The following is a 23,979-nucleotide window of genomic DNA, read 5'->3' on the forward strand; positions in this document are numbered from 1 at the left end:
ATCTGTTGTTTGAAGTTCAAAGCATGGCGTCATCTCATGTGGTTTGACTGCCTGTTTGAATCCCAGCAATACCACAGCTGTCCAGATCCAGAAGCCCAGAAGAAAATATGCCAGATAGAACTGTGTGATAGAAGGAGCGCCAGCTGGTGGAGAGAAACACAGATTCAGTTCTGTTTGTCTAACTGAGCTGCAGACCTAGAAACAGCAGCTGGGAGAACTTTTCACTCAACTAAGAAGTTTGAGTTGTGTGAACTCTGGTGACCTCAAGTTGAGTCAACTCAAGAAAAGCCATGTAATCAGCTACCATATCATTTTAAGTTGAGAATAGTTCTCATTTTTACGGTGCAGGTAACGACGCTTTCAGGGTTACAATAATTGCAAGTAGCTGTTGATTGTTGATGAAACATATAAGGGTTAATAAGGAATTGACTGAAAGTCGTGGGTTGGTCACGCGGTGAAAAGAGTTCAGTTTTTTTTTTGGGTTATTCAAAGTTTTCATTGTTGCTATGGTGTCTTAGGAGGTTGCTAGAGTTTAAGAAAGCAGTTCATATAGTATTCCAGCTAGTTGCTATGGTGTTGCTATGTGGTTGCTGTGGTATTACAGGTGGTTCCTCGGGCATCATTAGTGATTGTTAGAGCCTGGCCAGGTTGTTGCTTGGGTATTGGTAGGTGGTTACTTTAGTATTTTTTGGTGGTCCCTATGTGTTGCTAGGTGGTCATTATGGTACCTTGGGTGGTTTCTAGGTGTTGCCATAAGGATGCTGTTGTATTGGAGGTGGTTGCGTGTGTTTTTAGGTAGTTACTGTGGATCAGCTCAAGGTTGTAGGTGGTTGCTATGGTGTGGCAGGTGGCATGTAGATGATTACTGTGCATTAGTCTGTATGCAGTGTTAGTGTGTAATAACTGTAATTAATGATCTGTTAGATTAAAATTTTCTGAATGTTTTGCCCTTCAGTGCTTTAAAAAATGGTCTATGGATGATTGCTGCATGAAATCCATAGTCCTGATCAGTCCAAAAAGCACAAGTGTACTAGTTCCTTTTATACTCAACGTCTGGGCCATGTTTGGTGGTTCTAGTTCAGAAATTGGCTTTGAAACTTTTACATATTTTGAGTGTAGAATAATAACGAAGGGGAACATCAGTGACCAAACTTTGATAAAGCTGTTGCTATGAAATGCCAGGTGGCTGATAAGGTGTTGCAAGGCCATTGCTATAGTATCCCGGGTGGTCGCTAAGGTGTTGCTAGACCATTGCTGTTATCCCAGGCCATTTCCTATGTGAACACAGAAATGTTTGTGGTTTTAGCTTGAAAACTGTGAAAATGGTACAGAAACGTATAGAATAATAAAGCAAAGAGCAGCAAGCTGGCTTTGTCCAGCACAATTATCAAGCCTCTTTGGATAACTATGGCTCTAACAGTTTGACTGATATTGTCCCTGACAAATAATTTAGTAAAATAAAGGATTAATGTCAATGTTATATGAACGAGACGCCTAATGTTTTGTGTGTCTGTGTTGTTTAAGGAGTTACACCAAGATATCTAAGATATCATGAATCATTTTTCACATGCTTCATTAATGAAAAAGCTGAAAAAGGCTTTTTAAATCCTACTTATTGGCCCAAACTCACGCAGGAACAATAGCCCTGTTCATGAAGACTTACCTGTGGCACAACTCAGTGGTGCATAAGCAATCAAACCTCATGAAAAAGCTTGGCACTCAAAAACTGGGTCATTCCGCTATACAGAACCTACATTAGCTAATCTATATGCTGCAGACATGAACGTCAGTCACTTCTACATAGGTGGGCCATTCATCCCAAACACCACCCCCCAACCCCCACCCACCCCCGCTAGAGCCTATACACATATGTGTTTGCTGTCTCAGACATGGATTAAGCCGACCTAGATTTAAACAAGAGAACAAAACGCAGTGCTGTTTAAAAGTCGGAGACCACCCTTTTCGCTTACTAAGTTCTAGCCAAAACCAACGTTAAGTACGAGTTATTTATTTTTCAGTGTGAAGGGGGAAAAAAACAAGACGCATTTCTTTAACAAGACAAGCACCTCTATAGAATTAAGTATAGTTTAATTTCGTCAGCACTGAATTTTTCACTTGTTTTTGGTGCAACTACTGCCACTCAACCCTTCCATCCTACCAATCTTAAAACCTGCCAGGCTTAAAACCCGCTATCCCCTCTCATCAAAAGCTGTTCCCAAAACTGTTAGTGTTCCCGTTCAAACAGTCAATAAGTCACACAATCAACCCAAACACACCAAACATGCCTTAAATTTCTTCCTCATGCGCATCCAAACTGGCTAAAGGAGAACATTCTGAGAAGCTGTAAGAGAAACTGTGCTCAGTAATCTTTGTGCAAGAACCAGTACCACCCATTACTCACCACACCACACTGGGGGGCTGCGCTGCTGAGGAAGATGAGGAGGAGGAGGACAGCGTGCTGCTGTAGAGCAGAGGAATAATGCTCTGCGTCATTCACCTCACACTGTGTGCGTTATTCCTATGGTCCCAGTGTGTGTTTGAATATGCAGTGCATGTGAGAGTTGCTGAAAAGAAGGCTCTACTCTGGGTCACACAGCATTAAAGGTACTAACATCAAAGAAAATGAATCTTCTACTCTTAATTTTATGTCAGATATTTGCTGCTTTATGTGTGTATGAGTTTCTTTAAATGCCGACAACTTTTTTACTTTCACTGAAGGATATTTTAGAATTTATTAAAAGGGAATTCCCCAGATTTTGCAAAATGTCTGCATAGTTAAACGATTAAGATGCAAACAAAGTCATTCAGGCTGGTTTGGTGTGACACGCTCTGTTCTAAAGAAGCTCCAGGAAGAAAGTCAGATTTGTTCACAGTGGCGGTGATGGGAACCAGACGTCTGATTTCATGCCTCTAAGGCTGCGTTCATATTACCAGGTTGAAGTGGCACAAATCAGATTTTTTGCTCTGATGTGACTCGGATCTGATGTTTTCAGGGCTGTGTGGACACAAATCTGATTTTTTGCTCTAATGTGACTCAGATCTGATGTTTTCAGGGCTGTGTGGACACAAATCTGATTTTTTGCTCTAATGTGACTCGGATCTGATGTTTTCAGGGCTGTGTGGACACAAATCTGATTTTTTGCTCTAATGTGACTCAGATCTGATGTTTTCAGGGCTGTGTGGACACAAATCTGATCTTTTCTAATCCGACCTGAGCCCCTTTCATATGCGGTCTCAGATCGGATACGGATCTGATTCGTGGCCGTGTGACCTTAACGTGACGCTCAGATCAGAGTTCTTGTGCTTTTTTTTCACTGTGCCATCATTCAGCGTTACCATGGCAGCAGCGCCGAACAGAAGTTAAAGCCTGTAAACGGTGGAAAATGTTAATGACATTAATGACAGATTTGAGTCACTTACCTAAACCAGTGTGAACCATTGAGTCAGAGAGATGGGATTTGAGCAATGAGGCCTGTAATGAGAATGTAACCTAAAAGACATCTACGCAAAATGTATTTAACATCTATTCATGGTGGAGAGGTACATGCATTGTTGTTAGGCAACCCCAGGAAAATGTCTTTTTCCAGATTTCTGACTATTTACCATCATCAACAATACATAAAACCCCGTAGGTTCACTGCTGGTTTTGGACAGTAAATAAAATGTCTATCTTTGTTTTGTAGACATTGCGACGTCTGGTTCCCATCACCCCCACTGTAAAGACATCTGAGTCTTTAGTGAATCTTGCCACTTCATACCAAACTCTGAATGACTTCGTTTACGTCTCAATGACTGAATTATATGGAAATTGAATTAAGTTTGAATTTGAAATTTGTTCCTCTTTACCCTAAACATGACTCACATGAGGTCACCTGTGTAAGTGTTGAAGTTAACAACCACAGATAGAACAGGTGACCACAGCCTAACTCGTACTAGCCAGCAGCTGTAGCCTGCCTGGTCGTTTTCACAGCCCGTTGGCCGGTCAGTGGTGTGTTTTTCCTCAGCTAAATAAACACGGGAGCTTTTTTAGCCTGCAGGCCTGGCCATCCCTATCCGGCTGCAGAAAGAGCCCATTGAGCCCAGCTGGAGGAATTTGGGGTGTTAATGCTAGCGCTGAGAGCAGGAATGCGTGTGTGTGTCCAAAGGCAGCTGGTTTAGAGCGTCAGTCTCTCACACACGGTCCCCACACTCGCTCTATCTGCTCTGCTCTGCTGTCTCTGGTCTACTTCTGTGACAAACTGAAAAGTCTAGTGCATAAAAAAGGCATTTGCAGTGCATTTGGAGTGAAGCGACTCCGTCATGAAGCTGGCCGTGGTGCTGTTGGCTCTGCTCTTCTGCACGCTGCTCTTTCAGCTCGGTGAGTCCCTCTCAGGCCCTAAATGGAAAGAAGCCTATGCCTGAATCTCAGTGATGAAGTAGATGCTGTACCATTATAAGTTCTGATGTTCTTCAGGCCTTCGTCTAATACCCAACTTGTGATGTCTTGTCTTTACTCCTGTTAATGCATGCAAAAGATTAAGAAGGAATTCTCAAAATGTTCGAAATTCCTGTTTAATTAAATGGTTACGATGAAGGTTTGGTGTTAAACGCTCTGTTCTGGAGAAACTGGAGGTGATAGGAACCAGACGTCCACCTCTAAAAGCTCCCTCACTGAAAGTTACTACATGAAATGGTTATGAATCCACTGCCTGATGACTGTGTTTTGTGTTAGTTTTGAGATTCTGGCCTACACCGTATTTTTAAAGTGCATGTGGGGCGGGGAGTTACTGTTGCGTGCAGAAGTTTTGGCGCCCCTGGTCAAATGAAGGGGTTTGGTTGATCGTCTAAGTGAAAAGTTCACACAGTTTTGACACACTTCGGCACACTTTGATGCACAATTACTGCTCACTTGCAGAATTTAACAGGTCACATCGTATTGCCTTTGCAAATGTTTTAGATTTTATGCTTCATTTTTCAACCTGTTAAACTCGGCACATCAGTTGTTCTTGAAAAAACAGACCCTGTGCTGTAATTTGAACAGATCTGTAAAGTGCTCTCTGTAGAGGATGTGTTAACTGTGTTCGGTTTCAGTTAGAAAGTCAAGAACACGTCATTTGACCGGGGGATACCTAACTTAGCAAAATAATAGCTTTATTTCGAGCCCAGACAAAAGGACTTGAGTTTATTGTACAGCACATTGTTTGGCACATAATGTCTTCAAATGTGGTTTATAAATAAAGGAGACTTAATATTACCCAGAGAAAACTTCTTTTCAGGTTTTTCACTATTTATTTCCACCGTCATCATCAGCATTACATATAAAACGACTCGTGTAAGTTCTCTGGTGGTTTTGATAGTAAATAAAATGTCTACATTTGTGCTGTAGGTATTGTGACGTCTGGCTCCCATCACTACCACTATAAAGAGATCTGAGTCTATAGGTTTCTCTGCAATGAACCATTTCACACCAAACCGCTCTGAATGACTCTGTTCACATCTCAGCCACTGAATTCTGCACAGATTTTGGAAAAAAAATAAGCAGAGATTTTAAAATGTTGTAAGCTAATGTGAATGTAGCTTAAAAGCCTTTAAGCACCATCCACTGTATTTTTATTGAAAGTGTAATTTGCTCATGAAAGCAGTAAAAAAAAACATTTTTTTAAATGCATTTTATAATATTACGTGCGCACACACACACACACACACACACACACACACACACACACACACACACACACACACACACACACATTCTAAGCCACTTATCCTTCTGGGTCATGGGGGAGCTGAAGCCTATCCCAACAATCACTGAGTGTAAGGCAGGACACACCCTGGCTGGGCCACCAGTCTACCATATACTTTATTAATAAAACAGAAAGTAATGGGAAAAAAACAGAATTCATACTTTTCGTACACAGTTTTACACAAAAGTTGCCTCAAATGACATTTAGTTGGTTTTGATTAGCACATCCTCTACACAGATCTCACTGAAACATGTCATTTTCCTGCTTGTTTTAGTGCATAACATCTTTTTGTTGAGTTGGACATACTGGGAAAAATACAGCATGAAATATGAAGGGTGCCAAAACTTTTGCACAGGCTATATTTTAAATGTAATTTTCTCCAACATGTTAAATTTAACAGATAAAACATAACTGTGCATTAAAGTCTGTAGGTAAGTGTGCTCTCTGTAGATAACGTGCACTGATAAACAACAACATAAAAATAATAATAACCATTATTATTATTATTATTATTATTATTATTATTATAACACATTATTGCCCAAACCTCTGCATATGACAGTAGTACAAACTGGTTTGCTCTCTAGACTGCACTCATGCTTTAGTACACAGAAGCCTTTTTAAGAGCTGTATTATATCTATAAACATGCAGGCCTGAGCCAGAAGGAGGGTCAGCAGTCGAAGCCAGTGGCAGCTCAAAGGCCTAAAAGCAAGTCTAAGGTTGAGAAAGTGGTGGACAAGAAGACCAAGAGCGCATCTGTTAAACCCAAAGCCAAAGCCACGCCTCGGCCTCCAGCGGCTCAGACGTACCTGACTCAGGTGCTGGATAAGGGGAAGTTCCAGAAGGTGGGCAAAACGCTGTCCGTCACGGCAGGACTCACGCTGGAGCTGAGGTGTAAGGGCAGTCCGGTCCAGTGGGGTGTCCCACCTTACCTGCAAGAGGACGACGATGGGCGACTCAGGTATGTGGTCAAGGCTGGTTGTCATGGTTACAGTGGCAGGTCAGCGGCTCAGATCCACTACAGGCCAAAGGTATTAAAGCAAGCAGTTCTACAGCTTCTATATATATTCACAGTGAAGTCTTTGTATATAGTAAGCCAGTTAATGCTCCACTGGTGTTGCAGCGCTGTACACTTAGCATATTCTACTGAAAAGCCTTTGACTGGGAGCAGCTGTTACAATAAGTCTTTAAGTCTTCCCGCACTTTTAAAGGGGAAAGCCACCCATTTTTCTAAATTTCTCCTTGACTCAATGGTTAATGTAAACAGAGTCATTCAGAGCGGTTTGGTGTGAAATGGTTCATCGCAGAGAAACTTACAGACTCAGGTTTCTTTACAGTGGTGCTGATAGGAACCAGACGTCACAACGGCTACAACACAAATACAGCCCTTCTATTTACTCTCCGAAACTAATAGTGAACCTATATGAGTCTTCTGAGATTTATATGCCATGTTAATCATGATAAACTAGTCCTAAATCTGAGAAAAGTACGTTTTCTTTGGGGACAAGTTTGACTCACAGCACCCTTCATGTACTTCTCCACCACTGAAGAATTTTTAAAAGGCATTTTAAGCCAAAAGCTGTTCTGAAAATCACTGTAACACAACGTCTCAGACATCAGTCGGCATATTCAGCACTGATTTTGTGTAATAACTTTTAAATGATGTAGATTTTAGACTCTTCAGACGTCTGGTTCCTATCACCACCACTGTGAACAGTTCTCTTTATGGACCAATTCATATTAAACCACTCTCAGTGACTTTATTCACATCTTAATGATTTAATTATGCAAAATAAAATAAAAAAAGTTGTGTGACATGAAGACATATTTATATTAATTTATATGAAACCTATGGCCTCTCTCTGCAGGCCCCCTAGTGGCCATTGCTTTGACTGAATTAATGAAATAATCAAATATCGGATTGAAGCTGCACGTAAGCTTGTAAGATTTCTTTGTTGAAGTAGCATTGTGCCCTTTTTAATGAGCTCATTGAGGAGCTGAAATATAAACATTGCTACATTTATGCTAATAGCAAGCTCACACTCCTGCACACTAAAATGTCATTGTATGAAAGTAAGTCTACTATTGCGCTTTAACCCTGTTGTATAAAAACTCCAGCTGCTCATAATGTACTCCACTACTGCCAAAGCAACTTATATAGTACAATTAATAAAGCTTGGGCATGTTTTTGAGCAGCTGCCACACTGCAAAATGAAAAAGTTGAGAAAACTCAAAATTTCAAGGCAACTTACTGCACTCGAATTTTTGTGTTTTGATCCCAACTCAAACTCTTAAGTTTTTAAGAAAGTCACTCACAGTTGAGCCAACTTATTATTTCTGGTTCCAATTATTTATTTATTTATTTTTCACAGGTATATAAACTTCAGATTTTAAGTCTTACATACAAAGAATTCCAAATGATTAAAGTTGTGCCTACTTATTATATCTTGTTCAGATCATTTGTCTTTCCCATGTATATGAACCTCAACATTTAAGTTTTACATACTAAGAGTTCCAAAATTTTTAAAAGTTGTGCCAACTTATATCTTTTTCAGATAATTTATCTTTCCCATGTACATAAATCTCTAAATTTAATACCGTTCTGCATCAAGAAATTGCATGTGGCAAGAATAAGACCACCAAGCAGGCTGATTCAAAAATAACACTTCTGACTTGAGTAACAATGCAAGAAATAAAGTGCTGCAGTACAGCATAAACAAACAATATCCAGATTTAGATTCACTTTCTAAGTTATGCTAGTTTTCAGAAAATGGGTGCAGTTTTCTGTGCACTCTGTAAGCCCACTCGTGCCTGCCATAACCTTAGGTGGGTGATCAGTGGACATATTACTTTCAATCCAATCCATTTGAGGTACAGCACCTAATCATCCCAAAACAAACAACATCTGGAACCTCTGTGACTGTAGAACTGTGCCCGGCACTAGACTTTTTTTAAAACAGTGCTCAAGGCATAAAGATACACAGAACAATTAAACCAAACAATGGCAAGAAAACAGCCTTGGGGATAAACCAATCAAATGCTTATCAGGAAATTGGGGAACGCTAAAATGTCCTGACATTTCGCACAGAACGATTAGGCCAACGAGCAAAGTGGGGGACAGACCAGCTTCCAATTTAGAGTAAGAGCTTGGTTTTTAAGCTCGTGAACAAGTGGTGGACAATTCCATGAAGATGTGCTGAATAGCTTCAAAAGTTTACGTATGTTCCTGTGGAAACTCCATGTTCAAGAAACAGAGCAGGCCGAGAAGGTAGGCAAAAGCAGTAGGGAGGTCTGGAATGTCTGTGAGAACAATGGCCTCTTCCAGCACAGTGGCAATATTTGAGACTGTGGGCAGCAAGGCAGGTGCATCATCATCATCATCATCAAGAACAGTGAGGACACCCATCTGGACACCTCTGGTCTGCTCATCCTCTGGATCGGTTACCTGTAGAAAAGCAAAAACCACTGCTGTACAACAATCGCCCAAAGAACAAGTTTGAGAGAAAGACTGTTAGGGTGGGAAGGTGTGGTGGGGTCCACAGGCAGGGAGACCTGTCTACGTATTTGACGTTACTAAAAAAACAGGGTCTGTGTCCAAAACTACACTTGTGTACCTTAATGTAAGTGAGGTATTCAAGTCTAGTTTGGGATGCATCAGTTTCTCCGGCGTGCAATCTGGGGCTAAAAAAACTTTAACATGTGGGAGCAGTTTGGACAGAGACCCAACCATGTTTTGTAAGCTCTGCATTTCGGAGATGGCAGCATGAACAGGTGCAGTGCAAACATGGGGTCAGCACGGTAGAGTAAAGGCTGCGTCGAGTCAATGCGTTGCCTGCGCAAACGGCTGTCTGCGTTTGTATGGCCGCGATTCTGCATCATTCTACAGTTTAGGCCACGAAGGCAGGAATGTGTAGGCAGGAACATGAGGCTCGGCAGGCCAGTCACAGCTGCTGCTTTGTGTAGTTACGTTTCTGGGAAGGTGCCCGTCAGGCTGCGGTGTGGGGTGCGTAGGCTCGACGCAGAAGTATAAATTGGCCTTTACGGTGCTGGAATGCCACTGTTTGCACTTCAAGGAAGCTTGCAGTTGAAATGTTTGAACAGCAGCTATCTATAAGATCTAGTACTGCAAGTGCTGCGTCTTCTCATGGTAAAACTAATTCTGCATCACTGCTGTTATGGTAACGTAACGTTACTCCATGCATTATGTAACGTTGTTATTCGGTTGATTTATATTTATCCATTTGCCTCAGTGGTTGCATATGGACAAGAGAATAGCCTAACCTAAAATCACAGCCTGTACATTGTTCATTTTCCTTCCTCTACACAATACATTGTGATTACGTTAACTACACATTACCCCAGTGATGAAATAATTCCAACTTATAACCAGGTCTAGTACACAGATAATGCTAATGCTATCGTTTACACTGGAGCGGAGGAGTCTCTGGGGGAGTCTAATGGCTGACGACAAAGTAGAATAGTAAATCTAGCAGAGTTTAAACGCAGCACAAAAGGCACGGTTTGTCACCAATCTCGCATGTAAATGATTAAAGATCAATATTTTGGTTCGGAGAATCGACAGTATCGCCAAACATATCACAACATTCAAGTGTATTGATATTTTCTTACCCCCCTACCATTTAATCTCCAAGACACATATTTTATGTACATATAGAAACCGTCCAATCACCCAACCCTAATGTGCACCTGTGTTTGAGGGAAAAGCCCACACTGTACTCACCAGGCATGCTGGAAAAAGCTGCTTTGAATTCTCATGGACAAATATGGGTAGACCTTCCAAAGCTGTTCTCTTTCGATGCAGTGCCATGTCAGACGTCTGTAAATCAGAAAAAAAGAAACAGAGTAATACACAAGTACTCCATAGGTGGACTCCAATCCAGGTCCATCCATCCATTTTCTAAGCCGCTTCTCCCTCAGGGTCGCGGGGGGGAGCTGGAGCCTATCCCAGCAGTCTTCGGGCAGAAGGCAGGATACACCCTGGACAGGTCGCCAGTCCATCGCAGGGCAGACAGACAGACACAGACAGCCACTCACACCCAGGGGCAGTTCAGCATGTCCAATTGGCCTGACTGCATGTCTTTGGACCGTGGGAGGAAACCGGAGAACCCGGAGGAAACCCACGCAGACACGGGGAGAACATGCAAACTCCACACAGAGAGGACCCCGGTCACCCGGCCGGGGAATCGAACCCAGGCCCTCCTTGCTGTGAGGCGACAGCGCTACCCACCACACCACCGTGCCGCCCCAATCCAGGTCCAGACCTAAATAAATTTTATTGCGGACAGAGTACACAGTCCGAATAAACTTCACTGGAGGAGTTGGCTGAAATACTGTTTATACTACCTAAGAGAAGAACAAAGCTTGTGTGCTTACTTTGTAATAAAACCATTCAGAAGAAACAACAAACAGGCAGGTGCCCCAGTATAATGACAATAGTGTAGTTCTGGACATTTGAGGACTATACCTACGGTCATCAGCTTTGTTGTACATGAGAAACAGGGGATTTATATTGCTTGGTTGTGCTCTATGGAGATTCAACCCAGTGGAAATTGTGCAACAGGACCTGTAAGATACATATTTGAGTATCCCTGTTCTTGTAGTTACAGCAGCGATAGAAAGCCACTCTTGGCATATTTGACGTTCTCTGCCATGGTGGTGACTGGCAAATTCAACCAGTCTGCAGTGGAATATATGGAACAGAAGAGACGACCTGTAGAGAGACCACCAAATTATTTTGAATGGTGGGGGATATGGTGGCACACCTTCCCAATCACAAACAGTGATTTTTAACCCTTTAGTCACTATTTAATGTTCAACTTTATCCACATGATCCAGCCTATTTTTATTTTTTTTTACAGTTTGCCATTATTCCTTCCAAAAACAAATATAATGTGTAACAGGTAAGTGTACCTGTTCGTCAAGCATTTCCAAGAGGCTGTCCATGTCTTGACTGAAGTATCCCTTTCTTGCACGGCACAGTCCACAAGAGGTCCTTGGTTGTGACACGACAGAACTCCTCACAAATCTGCAGTGCAAATACAAAAGCACAAAAACATTTAATGATTGAGTTACTCATTTCGAGATTTTATCGTTTGTACCTTAAATATTAAACCCTTAGGCACAGTTTCCCCAGACATGGAACTAAACCTAGTCTTTGACGACACAGCAAAGAAAATGCTGTCTATGACTAGGCTTAATCCCTGTCTGGGAAACTGACCTAATCAATACGTGATAGTCTAGTCTACATTTTTGATGTCAAGATACCAGAAACCTGGTAGGTCTGTACCAATACCAATGAAACTTTTTCAATACCAATTTCACAACAAAAAAAGGATGGCACCATAGGTAAAACCCATGGTCAATAAAGTCTTAACTTCTTTTCAAGTAATAAAAGACGGAACGTATTTAAAACAAAACTGTGCCAAAAAAAAAACAATTTTATGGTGAAAAAATCTGAAATAAGGAGAAAAATATATAAATGGCATAAGATGCCATTAATAAGAAAATATTAATATTACAAAAACATTGGCATGTAGTCAGCAAATATTTAAAACATTATTTAATAAAAAATTAACATTTAGCTCAATTAAATACTAAGCGTTGATTCTTGACTTGGAAAGCACACAGACACACTACTAAATACTACTGATAAAAAAAGGCCTTACTTGTTCTTCAAGAAATAGAGCAGGCCATCTCTCCTGGACTTCCAAGACCATGGGCTCAACCTCCACAATCTCCTTTCGCCTAAGGGAGAACGTGAGATCCATCTTCTGTCCGATGAATTCCATATCTTTCTCCTTTTTTATATATAAAAAACACAGCAATGTGTGTACAAGCCCACACACAAACAACTACTACTACTATTATATTAACAACCACACATTAAAATCAAATTGTAATCAATGCAGCAGGCACGTCCTGGGGGTCACCATCAACGTTCCTGTTACTGGGTATGCAGCCAATGGGTGGTAATCCTTCATGGTCTCTGGGTCCAGGATTTCTATATCTGTGTAGCTGCTTTCAATAAGCTGATAAGACCTGTAATGTTCCATAAACCAAGATGAGAGCTTTACAGCGACAAAGGACACCTTTGCAAAGTCCACCAATATGTTCTGTATCTTGTAGAAGTCCAGCAGTCCACTGCATTGCCCAGCAGAAGTTACCATGCCCTTTACATACTGGGTCCCATACAAATAAACATCTTTGGCAAGGGACACAGTTTCTTGATTGGGACACCTCTTTTTGATCACTGCCCTCAGTTTTTCTTCTAAAGATGAAATTTTGATTGTGTCAACATTCCCAACGTACAATTTTGGTTTGAACAGATTTTGGCTATCTAGGTGGTATGCCATCATTTGTTGATGTTTAGAAGAGAGCATTAGCAGCACATTTTTGAAGTTGAGAGCATTATGCACCACTTGTTCGAAGAAGTTATGCTTTGATTCAAACCGAATGGTCCACAAGTCCACTAGAGGTCCATAGCAGCGTACAAGATGTACATAATGTTCAATAAAGTGATGTTTTGGACGCAACATAAAGTCAGGAAAAGTATCAAGAAGCAACTTTCGATGGTCAGATATTTTACCCTCCAAGTAACACAGTATTTCCTCTGATAGTGTAGTAGAGACAGCAATCTCAACAATCTCTTTAAGGTCCATCAATATTTCCCATGAGGGTTCCTGTTGTGGAATAGTGCTCCCAATCATAAGAGGTAGTAAACGCAAGAGTGTCCAATTTTCATGTCCATTGCCACGGATTCTTCCCACTCCAAAGCTGGCTTTTGTAATTTGTTGTGGCTTACTAACCTTATCAGAAAATTTTTAAGGGAATGATTTTATGCGGCTGTTAAGTCCATCAAATGTAATGAATCCTTTCCGAATCAATTCCTTCAGACACAAACATAATTCAACTGGAATTACACCTTCAAACAAGTCGTGTAAAATATCTGGAGGAAACCCAGTCACTGGATGGAAGTATGCCAAATGCTTACTGAGGACACAAGCCCTTCTTACACCACTCACACTTTGCTTGTCAGTAGACTCAAGTTCCTCCACAAAGGCGTTGTGCGGATCTACGGTTCTTAATTGAAAATCCTTCGGCTCAACAGCGGCAATTTGATCTCGATTAAGACAACAAAATCTGCAAAATGTCTCAACATTAAAAGATTCGTGAAAGCCTGCAAGGCTGTGGGCCCCAAGATTATCTGCGCAGGCACAAAATATTGTTCCCTTTACAAATTCATCTAGAACCTCAACAAACACCCCAACTGTTTCCAGATACTTTATATCCTTAATGAGTGGATAAAGAAATGCATCATACCCAAACTGTTTGACATCAATACTCTTTCCAAGAGCAGCCAGCTGAATTAAAGGCAGAGTAGAGCGAAGCTTGGCTGGTAGGTTAAGCACAACCCAATAGACTGCAATGATCTTATGAATTTTTCTAGCTGTCCCCAAAGGATTACACACTTCAAACTCATCGATGTACAATCCTATAGAAATACTTGTCTCTTGTGCCCCGAAAAGTTTGTCTTTGAAGGACTGACCATCTCTAAATGATCTATATTGACCAGGTTTATCCTCTTAGTAAAAAACGAACTTTCCTGAAAAATCTGAATATCTCAGCAAAGTCTCTAAAACCTGAACATAAACAAATGATTTTTTTATCGGTGCTTCTGTATGTATATTCAGTTGGTTCAATTACAGGGAAGTGCTCCTTAAAATAGAGAATTCTCCTGTGATCAGTTGACAATGCACCTTTTGCTTCAGTAGCTAAAATTAACGGATTTGTTTTGAATACTGCATCATTAATTTCTTGAATAACCCAATCATCTACTTCTATACTATTTTCACTTAGCACCTCCTCTTGATTCTCTGAAAGGAATGACACTTTGAAAAGTGCAGAATATCATTAAATTCTTCAACAATTTTTTTCTGTAAAGCACTTTCAGAAACATGCAATACTGTTTGCATGCACAGAAAGAAAGACGCAATTTGATGTTCTAGAGCCTGATCATCTACACACTCACCCCTTCCTCTGTCACTTCAATCCTGACTTGAAACACTTTGTAATGTCTCTACCTCAACAGAGGTATCCAGTGGCTGGTCAATGGTCTCAGTCTCAACAGCAGAGATTTCATTTTCAGTAGGCTCTCTTAGACATGTTCTAATCTCCTTTGAATTTTTGTGCTTTCTACTTCTGTGAGTTTTTATATTGTTAGTTTCAAACTCGCAGCGCAGGAAGGGGCAACGTAGTGTCTCTTGACTTTTTAAATGATGTCCAAGGTGCGTGAAAAAGGTGCGTTGAGTGCAAATTCCTCTAAATTCACACAAATCACAAAAAAAGGTCAAAGTCTCCTGCCTTTTTACAGTCCTGCAATGGGGCGTGTTGAGATGTGATCGTAACGCTCCGTGTGTTTTGAAGGTTCACACACAGTGACTGTAGACACAGGGCCAGTGAGCTCCTCTCCTGTGTCCAAGTGGATGGTGCCTCAATAGACCTTCTTGACTTGAGCTGACAAAACCGCAAAACTTGCACTTCATTCAGTGACTGCAGTGAGAATGAGAAATAAGGTTTAAAGAATGACACACGTACATCCTTCTTCTCTCGTTGCTAACGTAGCTACGCGCTGCCGCTAGCCAGCCCGCACGCGGGGCGTATCTAGCCAGTTAGCTACGTTAGCTACAAGAGAAGACCTTTGGCATTAGCCTACTGATGACCTGAATGCGGTCGCTGGAGCGATATATCATCGGTATCACCGCTTACCGGTGTAAATTTAGTAAATAAACGTTAGCAAAGTGCTGATGTTTACTGCTTAACAAGCGGTTATGTAGCTAGCTAGGTAGATAGGTTAGCTAACTGGCTGCTTGGCTGGCTGGTGCAACGCTGTGTAGTATATCCAAAAAAGAATATATTGTACAAATTTAAGCATGTAACTACAACAAAGGTAGTATTTCAACCATAATGCTCAGATTTGGACGTTAATATTCAGTTCAGAGTAGCCCAAGTCGCTACTTGGCGCAGGTGAAATCCATTTCAAGATGGCCGGAGTCAAATTAAGCATGCCAGATGAGTCGGCCTGGCCTGAACTAGGGTTCAACTACAGTTCGTATATTTTGACAATGCAGGTTGTAAGGTCAGATCAACTTTTAACAAGAAACTCAAAAAAGTTCCAATTACTTTGTTACAGTTTCTGGTGCAATTAAATATTTTTGGTTCAGCTAAACTAAAAATCATATTAAGGCGAGCAATTTTAAGTTCTGTTTTTTACAGTGCAGATTTATGTCAGTTCAATGCAGTGGTGTTAGTTTGAGTGTAGCAAAATTAATATTTCCTTTATGGCATTTGGCAGACCAGAGCGACTTACAGTTTGATCATTTTTGCACAGGTAGGCGAAGGTGGTGTTAGGAGTCTTACCCAAGGACTCTTATTGGTATAGTGTAGGGTGTTTACCCAGGCAGGGATTGAACCCCAGTCTACAGAGTAAAAGGCAGGGGTGTTACCCACTAGACTACACCATATTTCGACTCCTTAACAACTTCTTACTGCAGAGGATCCACGGACACACAGTGGAGAAATCAACACGACCATTTATGCTGGCCTATGCCCGGCGTTCCTAATATGGACATGATGAACAACGCACAACTTCAGTGGTCCCCCACCCCAAATGCTCTGCTGTTGCTGTTATTGACCACGTCAGAGATGACGTCTCTGGATTATGGGAAATAAGGCAGTAAAGGATATAATGGCCAGATGGACGGACATATACAGATGCAAGAGTTTTGAATCAGACATGGCTGGGTACCTGTTAAAGAATACTACCTGAGTAGCCAGTGATCATTACATTTTAGCTTATTAGACACAGCTGTTGTCTCAACACTGAAAAAAATATACATGTAAACATATAATATATATGTATATTTAGTTAGTGATAAATATGTCATTTAGTGAGTCATAACACCAAGAAAATTTCCCTTAATAATGACTTAATACGTCATAATTATGACATGACATCTCATAAATGATCGGCTTTTGCATAATAAAGACATCCTACCTATAGAGTTAAAATCCATCAACTACATAACCTCATAATTATGACTTACTGTCTTTTAATAATGAGATTTTACAGCGCGGAGAAAGTTTCTCATGATTATGACTTAATATCTCATAATAACAAGTTACGAGCTCAAACTGATGATGACTTTTCATAAAGATGACAAAATGTTCTCATTATTATGAGATAGTAAGACAAGATCATGAAATCTTAAGTCAAAATCGTGAGTTGCTATCATGTTTACTATTATTATTTCTTATGATTAAAAAACAGCAAGTCATAATTATAAGATTACAAGTCGTAATTATGACATGTGGCCTTTTTTTCAAGTGGCGTAAACAGACTTCCATATAAATTCTGTTCTTAATCATTAAAGAAAATTAATGTTTTGCTTTATGATGTTAGCACTGCGTTTTTGGCCTGTGGTGCAGGTTCATTTCTTTAAATTAACCTTTTTTCCATCACCGTTTAAATGTTTTATCAGATCTGATTCATGACTGACATCGCTTTGTTCACCAGGACGGTCCAGCATGAGCGATATGGCACCCTGATTTTAGCAAACACAACAGGAGCCGACACCGGGGAGTTCACCTGCTACCCCATGTACTGCGAGGACACGGAGTGCAGGAAGGAGTACGATAAGGCCGTCAAAGTCTTCGTCTTCTTCCCTGGTAAATGTGCAAACGTCCGTCTGTGTGTAACAGAAGGCATGAAGGAGCTCGGCAGGGGTTCTACACCACCTGTGTTTCATTAACATCCTGAGTCTTTATTTAATGGTCAACAAATGTAGCAACAACTTATGCTTAAATAAAAACCTATATGTCTTTTCTCCCTGACTGACAGCTTTAAAGGGCCTGTATCATGGCAAATGCCGTTCCTTTGGTTTTCCCAATAACAGTGTTTTAATTAGGATGGAAACTTTAGTTTGAAACTAAAGCTTCAAAATGTACTGCACTGCCCAGACCATGCAGTCCACACGTAGAAACAATGCTGCAACCTGTTTAACTGTAAGGGACAAAGAGAGGTCAGAAAATGGTCAGGTAAAAACTTTAATCATGTCTGTTTTGGTAGACAGTATCATCAGGCACAGACTAAAGACAAGACAAATGCAGGATTTGAGCCCTTTAATGTCATAAACTGATATAAATAAATAGGTTGGAGCTTCAGGATGGCTGTGTGAGGCTGTAGAATCACCCTGTATAAACATGATTATGCTCAGTTGAAAAGGCATGCGTGAACAGAAATGAGGGATTTAAATATTCTTCACCTTCTAGATGATGTTTGCTCATATTCTCAGGTAAAGTGACGCGGTGTTTTTTAAAAAGGCAGCAGCATGACGTTTGAGTTTTACGTCACGTCTTCTTCTGAGTTTACTGGCTGGTTGCAAGGCAGAAATCCAATTACTGTCTGACTCACGTAGACCTGGAGTTTCCCCATTATCTGATTACTCTAGTGCATGTAAACATGTTGATCAGATTACTGACAAAATCTGATTTTCTGCAGTTATCAGATTATTAAATGCACGTAAACGCACTCATTGTCTTTATGCCTCTCTTAGACCCTCAGGAGCTGTTTGTTCCCTCTTCCAACTACTATGAGGTCATCCAGCTGCGCACTAACAGGCCCACAGTGCTGCCCTGTCAGGTCACGTCTCCGCAGGCTAAAGTCACTCTGCACCGCGAGTTCCCGCCTGTGGAGGTGAAGGTGGATGGAGTGGAGATTTCCTTTGAGGTCACGCGTGGCTTTACTATCCACAGGCCCAAACAACACCACGCTGGATCTCTGTACTGCGTGGCTAGCCTGGGCAACCTGCGCCAGAGCTCCACCAAGTACATGCTCATCTACGTCCACTGTGAGTACATAAATCAGCCTCAGGTTAAAGGAACACTGAAGCAGTTTTACCACATGTGCAGCTTAGAGCTCATAACCACTGACAATGAATTTGACGTATTTCCCTGTATTTAGAAAAAGAACGGAAAACAGGAGTGGGTTGACTTTAACTCTAATTGCTTTTTGAGGCAAAAGCATAGGTCATGGTACTGACCATGACATCTGACCATATAGAGTTGAATGAAAGTGACAAGAGCTTTTAAGTAAGTGATACTTTTTAAATCCCACAAACGGGGAAACTCCACCTCCGCACTTAACCCATCCATGAAGTGGAACACCACATACACACTAGTGAACACACACACTAGGGGGCAGTGAGCACACTTGCCCGGAGCGGTGGGCAGCCCTATCCATGGCACCCAGGGAACCATTGGGGGTTAGGTGTCTTGCTCAAGGACACCTCAGTCATGGACTGACAGCACAGGGCCAGTTCCCTAACCTCCAGCCCACGACTGCCCAAACGAGCTCAGTGAGGGTCTGAAAAAAAGACACTTTCCCATAGTAAAATATTAAAAGTATCAGTACAATACGAGAACAGAGTGTAATATAAAACACTCAGCAATCTGGGTGTGGCCTAATATACTAATGAGCATGCTTGATTGGCATCCCTCCCTCCAACACTTCCCGCCTGCTGCACTACTAAGCAGAACTGAAAACAATGGCATGAGCAGAGTGTGAAGAAATGAGTGAAAGGGGCTCTACATACATACATACTGTAGATTCACTCGCTGTGTCCACTCGCTAAAAAACATCATCCAGCTGTTATATGGCGATGTCTTAAGGTTCTTATTCACTTTATTGCTGGATTTGCATCCAGGGAATGCTGGCTGGTTGGACAAAGAAGTTCCAGACGACTGAGGGATGAGCCGGTTTGATAGCTTTCGCTTGGTGGTTAGCTTTCATTTGAGGCAGTGTTGAATGTATAGTTCAAAGCTATGTGGGCAGGACAAACCACATCAGCCTTGTGATTGGTGAGGGGACAGCTTATTTGAGCAATATTAGGACCACCCACTGTAAATCGAAATGCATCAGCTCTTTAGTGGACATCGGACAGTTATTTGTAGGACGTTTTCTGCATGTATATTATGTGCCCACAGGAACAAGAACAACCAAATTAGAAAGAAAAGATGAATTTGGGCTCGCAGGGGCTTTAACACTGCATATAAGATCAGCACTTAAGCAATTAACATCTTACCATACTCTATGGTATGTGTACATACGCTGAGCAGGCCCAGTTGTCTTCGATTCTGGATCAAATTTGGAGAATGTCAGTTTCAAATGACGCTCAATGTCTCTGGCAGACCCTGCTGCTCCCCCAGTCCCTGTCATCCAGGCCTCATCAGACTCCATGGCTCTGGGACAGAACCTGCAGGTCACCTGTACAGTGGTGGGAGAACAGGACGTGCTGGTGGACTTCACCTGGGAGTACCCCGGTCAGACGGTGAGTCCAAAGACTATAAGACTGTACACTCACTGTCCTCATAGCTTCCTGTTGCTTGTACTTACTTTCTGATTTCTTTATTAGTTTCTGCTTTGCAGTAATTATTACACAGTAATGCTCTAGTTAATGATTGCTGGACACAGATCTGGGCAGCAGCAGGCAGGTCCTCTCGCTGATTATGCAGCTATGCTGTTGTAATATGCAGAATGTTGCTTGGAGTTGGACATTTAATCTAGATGGCAGCATATGTGTCTTCAAAATGTATGCACGTCTTTCAGTGTTAAACGTGCCTTCAAAGATGTGCTCGTTCCCCATGCTATGGGCAATAATACACTGCATATCATGATAGTTGCTTGCTTTTAAACTAGGTTCTTTTCATCCTCAGCCCAAATATAAACAGTTTCCATCAGGGAGAACCGAGTGGCTCTGAAATCACTTTTTACACACAAGCAAAGTTTCAGTTTCAGATTTATTTACAACTTAGTTAGTTGTAACCAAGTTTAAGTTGAATAAAAACTGGCTTTAAACTCAGGATCACAGATGAGCTCCTTTACTATGTTGATCTGTAGGCGTCTGTTCATAAACATAAACCAGCCCAAACTCATTTACTATAAAATGAAATGGTGTTTGTAGAAATTCAGAAAAAAGCCGCGTCAGTCTCGACTGCATATGTGGACATATTTCTACATTGAGCTCTATTTACACAAAGTTAGGTTAGTTCATCATTTATGTTGAAAAGACTCTCCCAAAGTTTTACGCTGCTGCGCTGACGTTGAACCGCGTGCTGCACTGGGTCGGTATGACCAACAGGTCAAAACCAGCTCTAAACAAAGTGACCGCTGGGCCCTGATTGGTGCTCTGGCTTTGCGCTTCTTTCGTTTTGACATGTTACGTTTTTATACACACAGAAACCAAAAGGAACGACAGATTTCTCCCAAATGTAGGAGGAAAAAGTCGGATATTAGACTCTGAAATGTAGTGGAGTGAAAGGAAAAAGTCGCCCAGAATGGAAAAACTTCAGTACAGATACACCAAAAAATACTTAATTATAGTAACCAATTACATTTACTTAGTTACTGTCCACCACTGGTCTTAAATTGCTCCTGTCCCAACTTGTGTTTACAAAAAACAATGAAGCTGATAAGGTAAAACATTACATATCTAGTCTTTGTTTTTGGTTAAAAACAGCTCAAAAATGGACTTCTTTCTGTTTTTGTTTGCATTTCACGTACTGTCCCAATACTATCCTACTAAATCAACCCAGTCATTTATTCAGCAGGCTTCAAAAAAACACCCAACAATCTAAATTGACCCTCTGACATCTTCATGCTCCGCCCACAAATATGTTATTTCATTGCAAGTGTAGCTGCCATTCAACATCATGCGAAACAAATCTAGTGCACAAATCTCTGGACATGTCAGTTGTTCCTTATGGACTCTACTCAAGGCCTTGTCCAGGTGTGATCATGTCCAGGTGTGACCACGTTGGTCTCGTTGGTGTATTTTCAGATTGGCCGTCCGCTCTACACTCAGGACAGCATGCAGACGGTCCAGGTGGATGGGCGCAGCCGCCTGCGCTCCCAGACCGTGCTGCTGGTGGACGAGTTCAGAGAGGTGGACCAAGGCACCTACACCTGCACAGCCCAAAACCTGGAGGGGTCACGATCAGTCTCCACTACTGTTAAAGTGCTGTCATCGCGCAGCACCAACAAACCAAAGAAACCATGAGAAGGTGAAATGGTCATGGAGCGACGACTCACCTGATGACAGACTGACCTTCAGCTTTCAGAGCTATGGTGTTGCGGTCCCTTGAAAGGGCATTCTGGCCTAAAACTAGCATTTATTATATTATTCATCAGAATGCCTTGCACAAATATGATCAAACAACCGATGGCAGATTTCACGCTGCGATAAAGAAATGCACTGATGTAGTAGCTCACCAACACAGACGTGATGTTCGGCCTACAGGGGATAACGTCAGCTATCTGGCTTCCATTACATCAGCCAGCTAGCAGCCAGCAAAGTGCCTGTAGTCTTTCAAAAGCTCCTCCCACCTTCAACATACATCATCAGAAGTGGGTTTGCATGGAAATTCTCACTCTTAGGACGAGTGGGTGGAGAAAGCATGTTTACAGAAGGTGCAGCGATCGCTAAAGCTTGCATTATAGCCAGAGCGCCCCTTTAAATTGGCAATGACAAAAGGTCAAATTTACCTTTTATTTATTTCTCTTTTTATTCCCTCTACCTTGAATGTAGTGAATAAGCCAAGACACATTTGTTATCTGAAGCTTGTTTCTTTAATTTGGAACGAATATGCAAATTAGCATTGTACCAACTGCATCTACCACTTACAGTCACGCTCCTCATTAAGCTGTTACAGATGACTGTTATCTACAGACAAACAGACGGAGATATAAACAAATGTACGCTTCTAGATGGGGGTTACAACTGTCTTTTAACTGTACAACATCATTTTTGTCGTATTTATAAATAACAGCAGGCCATACAGTGTCAGAAACCACATGGGCAAGTCTACACAACTCAACACTGTCTGAGACAAGATTTAGGCATCCGGTTCGGTCGTCATGAGTTTCTCATCTACATTAGCTTCATAGCTCCACCTCAGAACTTCAGACACCAAACACGTCCTTCCTTATCAACTGTATTTGGCGTGAAGGGGAGAACAGTGTATATGGGAGGCAAATCCAGCCAAAGAGGAAATGAAAATAAAAAGAATAAAATGTGAACGCAAACCTTTTTTTGCCATTTCTTTTTCCAAACATCTGCGCAAATATCCTGCCAAAAGTGAAAATGAAATGAAATGCCTTCAATTTCATTTCTCACATGAGCGCGAGCCGTTTGTGACAAGAATAAAAAGAAACTGAAAACGCCGATTTGTCATTTCATTTTAGTCGTTATTCTGTTCATCTAAAATGAAAACGGTAACAGACAAAAGAAAACACGAAGGTCACTTTGGCTTCACAGCGATCGGCTGCAAATCTGACAGAATTAAAATGAAAATGCAAAAAGGATAAATCAACAGCAAAGCGACAGATCATGACTCAGCGCCACCTGCTGGAGATTCACTTTTCATTTTCCAGTTTTCATTTTCTTTTTCTAGCTGACCAACATGCAAATATATGTTAATTAGCGCTAGGCGGTTGGTTCCTCCATGCTGAACGAACAGCGCAGATCAGCATATTTACCATGTTGGTCTAAGCTGGTTTAGGCTAGTTTATGCTGCTCTGTTGCTGGTTTAGCTCATCACCCAGCATGGCCCTGCTGGTTGGCCAGCATACCAGCATCCAAAACACAACATATTGTTGCTGTCGGAGGAAAAACTTGTCTCTCCATTTTTGTTATTCTTCAGTGTTTTACATCATTTGAAAATGCCTGTTTCCCTTTACATTGTGCCTAAATTTCACGAAGAATGGGCCAAAAGAAATGACCCAAAAATTCTGGTTCCATTATTCCAGTATGTTTTTCCTTTTACGGGATACGAGGTTTTATTCCAACAGCAGTGATATGCTGGTTTTACTGGTGATCAGATGTACTGGACAGGTTTTTTCTAGCAGGGCTGTTTGGGTCAGATCTGGGACGGTTTGTTGTGCAGTGTGAAAAGTGTGAAGTCATCTGCCTGAGAGGATCGGTGTAAATGTGGTTAAATGTGTGTCATGATTAGTACCAAATCCTACCCTGTTGCTTTAATTGCCTTTGCTGATCTATCCGTCTTCTAAAAAGTCAAAGGCTGGCAAGACAATTGTATAAAACTATTTATCTCTGTGTGTTTTTACCTGTTAAATAAACATAAATACAGTAGAATATGACCAGAGTGTGTTGCTTCTTATTG

General features: G+C 41.3%; 1 protein-coding gene across 1 annotated transcript; it reads left to right on the forward strand.

The window, feature by feature from the left end:
* Positions 1-4,204: 4,204 nt before the first annotated feature.
* On the forward strand, positions 4,205-23,534 carry LOC108439811 (platelet-derived growth factor receptor-like protein). The gene is made up of 6 exons (XM_017718417.2): positions 4,205-4,357; positions 6,376-6,685; positions 17,318-17,469; positions 18,357-18,650; positions 19,990-20,129; positions 21,639-23,534. The coding sequence occupies exons 1-6, from the start codon at positions 4,300-4,302 to the stop codon at positions 21,855-21,857; spliced, it is 1,173 nt and encodes a 390-aa protein (XP_017573906.1). The 5' UTR covers positions 4,205-4,299; the 3' UTR covers positions 21,858-23,534.
* Positions 23,535-23,979: the final 445 nt, after the last annotated feature.

The sequence above is a fragment of the Pygocentrus nattereri genome, chromosome 11 (assembly GCF_015220715.1).
Source record: "Pygocentrus nattereri isolate fPygNat1 chromosome 11, fPygNat1.pri, whole genome shotgun sequence".
Lineage (NCBI taxonomy): Eukaryota > Metazoa > Chordata > Actinopteri > Characiformes > Serrasalmidae > Pygocentrus > Pygocentrus nattereri.